At 51.4% G+C, this 13,680-nt stretch overlaps 1 protein-coding gene across 1 annotated transcript in view; it reads right to left on the reverse strand.

Annotated features, from left to right (window-relative positions):
• HKDC1 (hexokinase domain containing 1) overlaps positions 1 to 13,464 on the reverse strand; it is a 47,316-nt gene extending 33,852 nt beyond the window's left edge. Inside the window, exons 1-4 of the mRNA XM_012658468.1 lie at positions 13,270 to 13,464; positions 8,301 to 8,463; positions 3,024 to 3,172; positions 2,805 to 2,924 (exon numbers count right to left, since the gene is read on the reverse strand). Of these exons, the coding sequence (XP_012513922.1) occupies positions 2,805 to 2,924; positions 3,024 to 3,172; positions 8,301 to 8,463; positions 13,270 to 13,332 (495 nt within the window). The 5' untranslated portion in view covers positions 13,333 to 13,464. The remainder of the gene's footprint in view (positions 1 to 2,804; positions 2,925 to 3,023; positions 3,173 to 8,300; positions 8,464 to 13,269) is intronic.
• Between the last annotated feature and the right edge of the window lie 216 nt (positions 13,465 to 13,680).

The following is a 13,680-nucleotide window of genomic DNA, read 5'->3' on the forward strand; positions in this document are numbered from 1 at the left end:
ATTTTTTCTATGTATTTTTAGTTGTCCAGATAATTTCTTTCTATTTTTAGTGGAGATGGGGTCTCGCTCTTGCTCAGGCTGGTCTCCAACTCCTGAGCTCAAACAATCCACCCGCCTCGGCCTCCCAGAGAGCTAGGATTACAGGCGTGAGCCACCGCGCCGGCCCCTCCTTAATATTTTGAAATAAAAAATTCGCATGCCCTTCCCTTCTTTCATCATTTTTAGTTTCTCAAAGAAGCCCCCTAATCACACCTCCTCGTGAAGGCCTCCCCTCCCCACCGCCTTCCTCACTTGAGCCGCGCAACAGAGCCCACCTTCCCCAGGAGCCCTTGTTTCCAAGTCACAGAATGGACGTCTGCAGCAGAGCCTTGGTTCGGTGGCTGCAGAACAGGCCCCCATTGCGGTATTGTGAGTCGTGAGTTTGCTTGTGCTTGAAGATTTTCTGCTTGACTTTAGTTTTCTTTAAAGGCAGTTTGGGAGGAAATTTTTATCAAATACAAGTAATTCAACTACATTTCGATGAGAAAAAGCATTTCTCCCTTTCTTGATAAAATCAAGTATCCTAGCTTAAATTTTCCCTGAAAATCTTTATGTATACGACACAGAATGGGTCAGGCAACTGCTAACTTTTTTTTTTTTTTTTTAAAGAGAGGGGGTCTCGCTCTGTCACCCAGGCTGGAGTGCAGTGGCACAATCATAGCTCACTGCAGCCTTGAACTCCTGGGCTCAAGGGATCCTTCTTCCTCAGCCTCTGGAGTAGCTGGGACTACGGGCGTGAGCCACTGTGCCTGGCCCCACTTGCTGACATTTTAAAATTCTAGAGCTGTGTCCTTCTGGAAAGGCAGTATGATTGGGGAGTTCATGAGCTTGGGCTAAGCTACTCTTGTCTGTGTGACCTTGGGCAGGTCTCTTAACCTCTCTGAGCTGCAGTTTTCTCAAATATAAAATGAAGATAATCATATCTACCTCATATAATTATTTGGGGATTTTAATGAGATAATATAAAGAGTTCAACACAGTGCAAGATACAATGTCAAAACCCAAGATACAGTGCTACTATTATTGTTACCACTGAAAGATGCTGGTGGGTGTTTGACATAGATAAATGACAAAAGCCTGGGTAGACAAACCACACATTCCCCCTCCCCCAACTTCTCAAGAAAACATGCAAGTTTGGCTCTCAAAGCTGAATTAATTCCCACAGAGCTTGAGCATTTTCTTCCTTTTTGCTGGATCTCTGTTCCTGAGCTCTCGAATAAGAGGTGTTTAAGGACAGGGTATGCAGCTGGCACACACTTACGCCACCACCTGCACTACGGCATCCAAGTGCAGGCCTGATGCCCGACTCATCCTCCCACTTCCTCTTGACCCCTGGGACCTCTGCGCTTCCAGCCAGCTCCACTCGGCCTCGTCTAAACAGACCCTGAAACACTCTTTATGTATCTTTTCCCATCCCTTCTTCATAAAGAATGAAAAAGTAAAACTCAGCCTGTCTCCTGTATAGACGATGACAAATTCCCACTCAGTGAAATCAAATGAGTGATTTATGATTTATCTTCCGATTGTAAGATAGTTATCGAGTGCCTATTAATACACCACATTGCACTGGAGACCCTGGGGTGGGGAAGGGAATTGTACACAACAGCACCCGCCCTCCAAAAACCTCTGCGCAATTGGGGGACAAGGTACAAAAGCACAAAAAGACAAGTAATCTAGAGACAGTCATCCCAGCCCAGCAGCTGGGATGTGCATGCACCAGGCACAGCCCCGCAGCCCAAGGTATGCACCAGGCACAGTGTCGATGGCTTTTCAAGTGCTTTGTCTAAGCTTCCCCTCAGCTCAGCAAGTAGACACACTAGCCCAGTTTTACAAATGAGAAAAAAGAGGCTCAAGAAGTTAAGGAACCTGTCCAAGGGGACACAATTTGTTCTGAGCCATGATTCAAAGCCACATTACGGAACGTGAAGGCCCACTCTCTTTCCACTATTCCGCACCAACAAGCGGCTCAAGCCAACGACATCACACACGTCCCAGGTGCTCCATGATTTCAAGGTGGCCCACCATTTGACTGTCAACTGGAGTCATAACCAGAATGTGCAGCCGGATACCGGGGCCACCACCCCAAATAGGAGTGGCCTGGGGAGTCTTGACTCTTGACAATAACCCCTGGCCCCAGAATGTCCCCTTATTTATTGTCACAGATTCACGTAAGATCAAGTTAGTCTTCCCCCTGATTACAAATAGAAAACCTGAGACATGCCGAGATGGGCTACCAGGAGCTCCAGCCTGGGCGGCACAGCTGAGCCCAGATATCCCAGGCTCTGTGTCTGCTCAAGAACATTTCCCTCCAGCGGCCCCACCGCAGTCCTCCTCCTAAGGGCTCACTATGGAGGGACGTTCCCGAGCCTCCCTGCTCTCACTCTAGTCGGCTACGTCAGTGGGTCTAAGCGCAGGCCTCAGACAGGCAGCAGCTGGCATCTCTCAGGAAGCTGTTAGAAAGGCAAATGTGGGGCCTCCATGCGGAGCCGGGGATGCTGGGGGAGCCCAGCAGTCTGTGTCGAGCAAGCCCCCCAGAGAGTCTGATGCACGAGGTCTGAGAACCAGTGAAAGCCATCACACTCCCTCGCGCTGTGCCCAAATTATGTGTAAAATCAAGGCCGCTGTGCTCGCAAGTTGTCTGCAGCACACTGCCACCTCATCTTTAACGAAGGGAAAAAGAAGCTCAGCCTGACTCCCGCACGTGCCCGCGTCCCCCAAACCCCAAAGTCTGCACGGCTTCTTCCCTCCCCTGGCACTGGCCTTACCTCTTCCAATTTAGTCTGTCTGCAGGGGAAAGAAAAGGTCAGGCCAAGGGGAAACTTCTTATTCTTCAAATCTTTGGTCTGCATGAAGTCGGCCAGACAGTCAGCTACGTATTCAAACAGCTGCAGGGAGGAGAAGCGAAGGACATGGGCTCAGGAACGGTTCCTCACAGAACGATGCCAAGGCCTTCCCCGCCTTCACGGGCGCCGCCTGCCCGGTACCTCCGAGCCGTTCCCTCGGATGATTTCATTGGGTGTTGGGTAGAACTGACTCTCCATCTGGACCTGTCGCTTCCCCTCTTCCGAGACTTGCACCTTCAAGACTCGAAACTTGGATCCTCCAAGATCCAGGGAAAGGAACTCCCCATTCTCTATTAAAAGACAAAATCAGTGACCATTTATTGAGGGTCTACTACTCTATGGCAAGCTCTGTGTTAGAAGTAAGTTGGACATGTAAGAAACGTCATTAAATCTTGCAGCCACCCATGAGCTGGGTATCACTGTGCCCACTTGCTGAGGCCGAGGGGTGCAGCCATTTTTCAGCGCCCCCGAGGTAAGGGGCAGAGCTGGGGTGTGAGCCCACATCTGCCTGAGTCTGCAGCCTAAGCCTGTCCCACCGGGTCACGCTTTAGGACGTTCATTTGGAGAAGGCCAACGTGAAGGCACTTCATGCAGGTGGTGTGAGCAATGGCCGTGAGGGTGGATGCTGCCCCTAGGACACCATGACCGGGAGACTAGAGCTGGTTCTACAAGCCTGCGGGAAATCAGATAAAGGCACGAAGGAGACAAGAAACCAGCCTCACACAGCCTCAATCTGACGGGCAGGGGGAAAACACTCCAGGAGGGGAGGGGAAGCAGGGACCAAATGATGGCCCTTGAACTGCCAAGGATGCCCAATTTTTTAAGCCAGAGCCACTCCAAAAGGAGAAATTGGAACACAACCCAGCCCAGCCCAAGACAGATGCTATTAATAAAAAGGTGGGGGCCGGGCACAGTGGCTCAGGCCTGTAATCTAGCACTCTGGGAGGCTGAGGCAGGAGGATTGCTTGAGCTCAGGAGTTTGAGACCAGTCTGAGCAAGAGTGAGACCCCTGTCTCTACAAAAACATAGAAAATTAGCTGGATGTGGTGGTGTTCGCCTGTAGTTCCAGCTACTCGGGAGGCTGAAGCAGGAGGATCGCTTGAGCCCAGGAGTTTGAAGTTGCTGTGAGCTATGATGACGCCACTGCACTCTAGCGAGGCTCTATCTCAATATTAATTAATTAATTAAATAAAAAGGTGGAAGCGATCATGTGTTGGGGGGAGGCAGTCCGCCCTGAGGACTTCCGCTCAGGACCCCTGCCAATGCCTCCAGTGACAACCACAGATGCGGGATGGGAGCTCAGGATGAACAAGCCTTTGTATAGAATTACCTGGGCTGAGAAGAGCCTGCAGGTACCAGTTTTGCTTCCTGATGCACATCCAAGGCACTCGTAAGTGTAACTCCATACCCATAAACCCGGCACCCGAGTGGCCTTGTTTTATACCAAGTGACCCCAGCCACAGCTGCCTGGACCTAAGGGGCCAGCGGGCCAATCAAAGTTACTCCTCGTGAAATGTGAAATAAAACACAGATGGAAGTCGATAGTAGGTGGCAAAACCGAAACAGAAGCATCCCAAAACCCAGAGTTCTGCTGGGCAGCCGAGGCGGCCACAAGCAGGCTGACGTCATGGGGAGGAGAACTCCTGAGGCCCAGCTCCCTTGAGACCCAAATGCAGCACAGCTCCTGCCCTCAGTTTCCCTCGAGATCTCTGTGTCTCCCTTCTCGGTCCACGTGCCCTCACACAACAAACCTTCTCCAATGGGTCCCTTGTTCCTGGCAATGAAGGAGCTGGAGGCAAGCCCCGCCCCTCCCATGGCCCACAGCGGTCTGTCCAAACTTTAATGTGCACCTGTCTCTCCCGGGAATCTGTGCACATGCAGGTCGCGATTCGCAGCCGGGATTCTGCAGTTCCAAGCAAGCTCCCGGGTGCCGCTGCTGCTACTGGTCTGTGGGCCACAGTTAGGGTACCGAGGTGCAGAGTCCTCGTCTACAGACCCAGCCGGCTCTATCTTTTGTTTTTGTGGAGCCACCTGGAAATTGTGGAGACATCTGCAAATTCTCACCTCCCCAGATCAGCTCCAAATGGAGCCTGAAGGAGCCATTAATTATTTGGTAGGGACTTCGGGGAGCTAATCCTATACAACTCTTACTAGCGCTTATTCTGTACCAAGCCAGAGGAGCTTTCGCGAATGTTATCTTGTGCAGGAAGCAGATCCCACAGACCACGGACAGACGTTTACTGAGCACCTACTCTGTGCCAGTTAACGTGTCAGGTACTAGGGATGCAAAGGTGAAAGAGTGTGTGCTCCCTGGGGAGTCCGTCAGCACTGCAGGCACCATTTCCGCCTGGGCTCAGATTGCGGGAAGCCCAGGGAGAGAGATGGGAGTCGAAGGCAGCTGGCCCCCAGCGGTGACACAGGGCTGAGCGCTGAGGATGAGAGGGACTCAGGCTGCCAGACTGGGGCGAGCAGGGGTCAGAGGGAGAGGAAACCGTGAGTGAAGGAATGAGAGAGCAGGGCAGCGTGTGATTTTGCTGCGGTAGAAATGCGGCGGGAAGACAGTCTCGGCTAAAATTAGGAAGGATAGGAAAAGCCACCCCACCCCAAGGAGCTCGGGCTTCATCCAGAGGTGAGAGTGAGCCACAGATAGACTTTAAGCGAGGGAGCGCCAAGATCTGATTGAGATTTTAGAAAAAAAGCCTCTGCCGCCACCCAGGATAGACTGAAGGTTTGACAAAGGAGGAGGCTGCTACGCGCAGTGCAGACTGGCGGTGATGTGCTGAGACCTGGCCCGCGCCCCCACGGGCACACCCCTCCCTCCCGCCGCACGCGCCATTATCACCGTGCAAACACCTCGCTCCACTGGTGACTCACGATGCCACTTCACGGAAACCATGTGGTGTGACCCCTTCCGTGACTCTGACCCCAGAGAAAGGATCCAGTGGAGCCTGGGGAGGGAGGACCTCCCAGGCAACAGCGGCAGTGAGGCCTTCAGGGTCTTAACGGCAATTAGTAAGAAATCAGACAAAGGAGAGGAGATTCCTTTGACAATTTGCTTGCTGGACCGATCCTCCGTGACCTGCCCTGGACGCCCAGGGTCTCCTTCTCCTAAGCCACTGCCAGGACACATGCCTCCCCCTCTCCTTGGGGGCCTGGGAGGCTGCCTGGAGGCAGAGGCAGAGAAGAGAGCCTGCTGGGGTCCAGCCAAAGAATCCCGGTCACCTTCCTGCTTCCCTCCATGGCTGGTAGAGGCTCTAATGTTAAGACACCACTTTTAAGGACCTTGATCCTAAGTGAGCACTGTCAACCGCAGCCCCTGCCAGAAGGCTGGGAAGTAACCAAGGCTGCGACAGGTGACTCCCTGCCAGGTAGGTGCAGGTGAGGGGAGGATAAACTGCAGAGAGTAGGCAAACTCAGATTTCTCTGGAAACCGCGTACATTTCTGAAGTGGAAGTGACAAGGCATCAGGAGAGATTTACTTGTTTGGTCCTGTTAGTAATCGAGAAATCACGGTGCCGGCTCACAAGAGCCGTGGAGGACTCGGGACGTTTTAGAGACTTTACAGCGCTCCTTCCACGTGGCCTCAGCGGAGCCTAACGACCGCGCTGTGGCTCCGGCATTTACCAGGGGCACCGGCTCATTAGGGACCCCGGGCCCAGGGACCTCGCCATGGCAGAGTCACTGGGGAGACTTAGCGTGTGGTGGGGGGTTCCAATGAGGCAGGGAAGAAAGGAGATGGGTGTCTCCCAGCCTGAAGAGGGGAAGTTTCTAAAACTTAGTTTCATTTCTAAACCTCCTGAAGCCACCAGGGCCAGGAAGACACCTCCTGCCCCGCAGTCTCCATCCAAGGCCACTTTTCCTTGCTTCCGGGACACTCCTTGTCCGTATCTGGAGGAGCGGCCGCAGCACAGGAAGCTGGGAGGACTTAGCCCTGGGTGTCCCACCCTCCTCACTCGCCATGACTCAGGTGTTTCTTCCGAATGGCCCCAGATGACCTGTCGAGGACTGCAGTCTCCTCAGCACTCTCATCGAACTGTGTCAGGGACAGGGCCACGATTTCAAAGCGGGGCTGTCTCTCTCCAAAGCTACGCTGCTCCAGGGTGGTGCACTGGCCACCCCAAGCACCCACCCACTGGCAAGCAAACAGGCCTTTGCCACCACAGTGTCCCAGGGGCCTCTCGACCAGCAGAGCCAAGCCACTTTGACCCTGGCATTGCTCCAGAGGGGTCCAGAACCCAGCTAATCCAATCAAAGTCCCCTGCCCCGAGAGCTCCCCAAACTTCACTCACTGTTCCTTCAAGGGCCCCAAAGCCTCTTGCAGGAGCTTGGTTCGTGCACTGGGACCCTGACATTGGGAAGCCCCTTGGTCCTTGGTGCTCTCATCTGACCTGAGGATAACAGCTACACCCCAGAATTCTTACAAGACTCAGTGACACAGTGAGTCCCTTGCACCCCATGATTGCAGGAGGTGCTCAGTAAATATTGGTTTCTTTCCCTGTTATGGCTTTGCTCAGAGGCTAAGAATGGAATAGTTGGCTGGGACCTCACAAATCCCCTCTAGAGAGCTCTGGGCTATGGTGGGCAAAATAGTGTCCCCCCACCCCCAAAGATGCCCATGTCCTAATCCCCAGATCCTGTGAATATGTTAGGGTACATGGCAAAGGGGAATCAAGGTTGCAGATGGACTCAAAATTGCCCATCAGCTGACCTTGAGGTTGGGAGATTATCCTGGATTAGCGGAGGTGCCTAGTGTAATCACGGGGCCTTTACACATGGAAGAAGGAGGCAGAGGGTCGGTCAGAGAGACCTGAGGATGCTATACCGCTGGCGCTGAAGACAGAAAGAGGCACAAGCCAAGGAAAGCAGGTGGCCTCTAGAAGCTGGAAAAGTCAAGACAACGTTCTCCCCAGAGCCTCCAGAAGGAACACAGCCCTGCCACTCCTTGGCTTTAGCCCAGTGGGACCCACTGCCTGGTATGCATCCGGCACTGTCCCGGGTGCTTGGAACACTGTGGTGAGTAGGACCCTGGCCTCATGGAGCTGTTGGCCCGGTGGGGACTCACACACAGCAGGGTGACAAGTGCCCTGACAAGCACCTAGCCCAGTGTGCGGATGCTTCCCGGGTGAGGCAGCAATTGTGACGTTGAGAGGGAAAAGCTGCCTCGGCCCCCCAGGGGAAGAATGTCGGGACGCTCCAGCAGCAGAAGGAGCAGAATGTGCGAGGCGAGATGGGCAGGGAGAGGACAAAGCGCCCTGGGCTGTGGAACTGGTGGCGTTCAGTGGGACTGGAGTGTGAGTGGGGCAGAGGGCTTGCGAGATGAGCCAAGGGCAGGAGTGAACTGAGGCACTTTAGGGACCTATCAGCAGAGAGGAACCGGGTGGTGGGGGGTTAGGGTCCCGGCAGCCCAGCGCCACTCACCTGAGCCGTCGGGGATGGCCCTGACAAAGGTCGGCAGCATCTTCACTGAGGCCGTGGGGTTGGTGTCCTTGGCCAGGCCCCTCTCCATCTCACCCTGGAACCGCGCCATGATGTCCAAAAGGGTCTCATCTGAGAGCCGCATGTGATACAGGAACCTGTCCACCTGGAACAGACGCCGGTGACCAGGGCTGGCTGAGGGGTGCCCACCCTCCACCCAGGCTGCAAACTCCCACTCCCCTCACGAAGCTCATTCCCTGCTCTGGAGACAGCTTTGCGATGAGGACTCCCAAAGGCTCCTTCCCTGACCCCCTCCCGAGGCTGAGGACAAAGCAGGGCATTGGGAGAGCCCCATGGAAGCGAACACTGAGAAGGTGTGGGGTTATTCCTCTGCAGGGCAGACTCTGAGGAGGAAGTGACTCTCCCATTATTCTGATGAGCTAATGGAGGGACAGCAGCTGAGAAGGAGTCAGGATCTAACTCCTGGTGCAGGGCCCTCACCATCGCCCCATCGCCTCTCCACTGGAGAAGACTAGCTGCCACTTAAACCTTCACTTCCTAAACATGGGACTCTCTTCTGTCCAATGATGACAACAGATACATCCAAACATGTTTCCCTTTGTTTACTGGCTGTAGGAAGCTAAGATTCCAGAAGCAAGCTCTAAAACCTAGTCCTTTAAAATTGCGTTTTGGTTTAACTGAGGTGGTTCTAATTAAGACGAAGTTTAATTTTTAAAGTCAACTCAAATTGCTGTTGAAAACGAGTGGATGTCCTTCAAGTAACCAGGAAATTGGGGCAGAGGACCACTGTCCCAGTGGATGGAAGTTATAAAAATCACTATGGCTGTGCTCAGTCCATGTGAAGGTAACGTGTCACATCGGGAGCAGCCAAAAAGCTTCCTCCCCCATATGATCAGTGGGTGGTGGCAGTCTGGATCCCCAGGGCTCGCTGGGATGGGTCATGAATACGGCCAGGAGGAGAGACAGCAGCATACGCAAACTCCCCACCCATCCAGGTTGCAGGAAGGCTTGGTGCCAGGCACATTCCCGTGAGGAGCACACTTCCATCTACGGCTAAGAATGTGTGCTACGGTATACAAAGTGCTTTCATTACGTCACTTCTTTAATCTCCACGACATTCCTTTGAGGCCAACCGGTAAGGCCAAAGTTCTGGTCTCCAACTGAGAGATGAGAAATAGGAGCCTCAGAGCCATTCGGTGCCATTAACAGAGCTCTGGACGCAGTCTCCACACTCTTCGTGTCCACAGCCTGGTTTTGGTTCACAGCTCCTTGGGGGAGCCACAAACTCAACAGACAAATTATACCAAAAGCACAGGGCTCATGTCACCTTCATCCTAGGACAGCCACCAGCCAGGCCTCAGAGGACGTAAGGACCCAGCTCAGTGGGCACCAATACAGAGACGGAAGACAGTGAAGTGGCTCCATGGCTCTGGGGACCTGGCAAGGGCCAGAGGAATGCCAGAAATCCATCAGAGAGCCATTATCAAGAGAAGGACAATTGAGCTTTCAGCATATTTGAGAAGACAGGGCATAACCAGGTCACGCTTCATTAAGGGCTTCCTGCGCACCCTGAGCCTGTCTGTGACTAATTGGTTGGCACAGCCACACACAGATGGAGAAAATTGGACAGAAGGGACATGACCCAAGTAATTGGAGTTGGGGAAGGGTGGGATGCCCTATATGGGAACTGGACTTCATCCTTTCTCACCCCGAAGCCCCTCAGACAGTGCCCCTAAACCTTTTCATCATTTTTTTTTTTTTTTTCTTTTCATCGTTTTTTGTTCAGCCTGAGAGTACGAAGAACTCCTGCAGGCATCCACGTCATGTGGATGTTAAGTCATGCTTTTTCCCCTTCGACATAAGTAATGGTTTTGAGGCCCTGTGGGGGTCATTCTGTGAGCTGCTAAAAGTTTAACTGTGTCATTTAGCACTTTGGGCGGCTCTTTCAATAAGTCACAGTGATGACAGAAAGAATGTCAACTCTGCAACAATATCTTCTTTACTATCTGTGTCTTCCACAGCACCTGGCACAGTCGCCAGATGGGAAGAGTGAAACATAGGTTGGGATAGAAAAAAAAAAAGCTACATTTTAAATCCAAGCAAGGGATTTGGGGCATGTGTAACCAGGGACACACAGTCCGAGGCCCTAAGGGAGGGTACTTGTGTTGCAGAAAACCAAGCCCACTTTTGGAGAGACTCTCAAACCATAATAGTGGATATCTTCTAAACAAGAAAGCCAACGAGCAGGGTATTTAACTTAGAAAGAGCAAATCAAACGTTGACACTCAGAGCCATTGAATTCCAGAGTGTGGGAGCCGGAAGGTGCCTTAGAGATCGTTTAGTCCAAAGGTCTTATATTATGAATTGAGTCATAAACAGTTTCCACTCTTTGACCCAGTGATTTCACTTCTGGGAATCTATTCTAAGGAAATAATTCTAAATACAGAGAACAATAAATATATACCAGTATTTATCATACAATATGAATTTTAAAATGTTTTTGAAAGTACTCAAGTGTCCAGCAAGAGGGAAAAGGTTAAATAAATTATGGCATATCCACTTGATTGAATATTAGGAGGACATTACAATGATGATTATTCAGATAAAGAAGAAATGTACGTAAGTGGTTACAATACAACAATAAGTGAAGGAAGCAAGATTTATAACTGTAAGTACATTACAAATATAACTGTAGGCCAGGCGTGGCAGCTCATGCCTGTAATCCTAGCACTCTGGGAGGCTGAGGTGGGAGGATCACTTGAGGTCAGGAGTTCCAGACCACCCTGAGCAAGAGCAAGACCCCGTCTCTACTAAAAATAGAAAAATTAGTCGGGCGTGGTGGCGTGTGCCTGTAGTCCCAGCTACTGAGGAGGCTGAGGCAGGAGGATCGCTTGAGCCCAGGAGTTTTAGGTTGCTGTGAGCTAGGCTGACCCCTCTGCATTTTAGCTGGGGCAACAGAGCAAGACTGTGCCTCAGGAAAAAAAAAAAAATTAAGCTTGGGATTAAAGGTAACATTTCCACTTTTTCGTAATGTTGACTTACTAAACTGTAAAAAGCACACATGGAAAACCTAACCAGTTCTTCTCGTGTGAATGAACAATCTGAAGGTCAGTGACCAGGTCAGCCCCGTGTTATCAATAGGTCAATAATGTCAATATATTGAATTGGAAAAGAAGCTGTCAAAGCGATTTCTATTTTCTTTCTTTCTTTTTATTTTTGTTTTAATGTTGGTATGGGGAGATTTTTAAAAATTGTTCCTGGGTCTGAACAGTAGCCCTGGTAGGCAAGCATGGCCCAGGGTCTGGACAACCCTAGAGGCAGGAAAGGAGGAAGGCGACTGACCACCTGACCACAGAGCCAGTGTGAGCTGTGCCTTTTGACCAGGACAGTTTTCGCCACATGGAGGGGTGTTCTCAGAATCATGACTCAGCCCAGCAACCATAAACCACCCTCCCACACCCCCAGACCTGCTGGGTCACTTGCTTAAGGTAGCTACAAAGTGCTCCCAGCTTTCTTGCCCCCCTGGGGGAGAGGGAAGTCAACTCCAGGCATTGACAAAGACTGACCTTCCTTCCAGAAAGACGTGGAACACATCAGTGGAGGCTGTATTTCCAGTCAAAGGGGCCTCCCCAGCCTGCACCTGGGCTGGTGGACAAACATGTCCTGCCTGCTCCCAGAGTACAACGAAAGGTTAACCACCACAAAGGGGCCCAAGGAGATGAAGTGAATTTGCAAGACTGAAGGTTCAGGGTTCCAAAGACTCCCCCGTGGGGGTGCAGGTCGCATCTCTACTGAGCAAATAGTAACAGAAAGTGGATTCTTAAGCAGTGCTATAGAGGACTTTTTCACATCCTTAAGTAGCCAGTAGAGGGCTCTGTGAATCTAATCAACAAGTGAAAATTAAGACAGCTTAAATCTGATTGATTTATAATATTTTAAAATTTGCTGTAACCTCTAACCCAACCCATTAATGAACAGAATTTAGCTGGAGTTTATGCCACCAAGCACATGAAGGCTGGAGGGGCCACACTTCCTCATTTTGAAGCATTCTTTGTGTCCTAGAATATGGTCTATCTTAGAGAATGTTCCATGAGCTGCTGAGAAGAACGTATATTCTGTGGTTTTTGGGTAGAATGTCCTGTAAATGTCAGTCAGGCCCATTTGTTCTAGGGTTCTGTTTAAGTCCATAATTTCTAAAAGCAGGAAGGCATCAGGCTGGAGGAGGGGTCAGCCGGCTTGGGTTTAACTCTCGTTCCCCCTTAAATACCTGGTGACTTTGCCTCAATCCGCCTGCTAGGAGGACCTCTGTTATCTAAACTGAGAGATGCTACTTGCCCAGGGCCCTGACAGCCAGTGGCCAGAGGAGCTGCCTGGAGAGAATCCGATGACCCCCAGTTGACCCTTGGTAACTGTTAGCCAGCCCACCTTAGAATACATTTCATAGACAAGTTCCTTGAGCAAAAAGACAAAATAACGCACACCATTAATAGCATACTGTTGGCAAACAGCAGGTGCCAGTAATGAATACTCCAATTATTGTACATTCCAACTCGCATCCCTCTTGGTGCCCCATTCATAGGCTTTCGAATACAGATCTGCTCAAAAGTTCTTAAAACTTCAAAAATGACTCTCCTTTGTGGCCTTTCCCAGCAAACGCTCCTTCCATGGAACACAACCCTCTTTAAGCTTTCTAAAGACTCTCCTCACCCGCTTCCTCCTCAGATACCTGCCGAGAAGTTGCAGGGAAATTTAAGGTTCAGGACAGGAATGCAATGCCCGGGGCTGGGGAGGTTACTTCCTCTTCCCCCTCCGGGAGTTTTTTTCCTGGTCATGTGCTCCCGGCATCTTTTCTAACAAGCCCTCTTAAATCCTTTCTCAGGTAGGCAGGGAGTCAGTCAGTTCTGCCCGCCAGGAACGACCTGAGGCATCTCTCAGCACGCTGAGTCCTTACCTTTTTGATCTGATCCTCCTTCAGCTTGGTGAAGTAAAAGGCCACCAGGTGTACCGCGAACATTTTCCCAAAGTTTGCTTCCTCCTGAGCTGGGCAGAGATTTCCGTGCAGTGTTTACTCCCACGCCTCCACAGCGCTGCGCACTTCCAGTTGGGGCTGGGAGACCTCCTGGGGAGCTAGGTGTTCCCACTAAATACTTCCAGCCCGCTCGGTTCAATGATTAAACTTCACGCCCTCTCGCTGGTCCCTCCCTCCGGTACACACTCGATTGTCCCATGGGAGGCTCTGCAGGGTAGCTGAGGGTTGGCGGAGGAGGAGGCAGGGAATAGATGGGTTGCTTGACTATTTGAGAATCGGGTGCTACAAAATCTTGTTGCTAAGCAACACTCTCACACCAGTGCTCCACCAAGC

This window comes from Propithecus coquereli, unplaced genomic scaffold (assembly GCF_000956105.1).
Source record: "Propithecus coquereli isolate 6110/MARCELLA unplaced genomic scaffold, Pcoq_1.0 Scaffold117, whole genome shotgun sequence".
NCBI classification, from domain to species: Eukaryota; Metazoa; Chordata; class Mammalia; order Primates; family Indriidae; genus Propithecus; species Propithecus coquereli.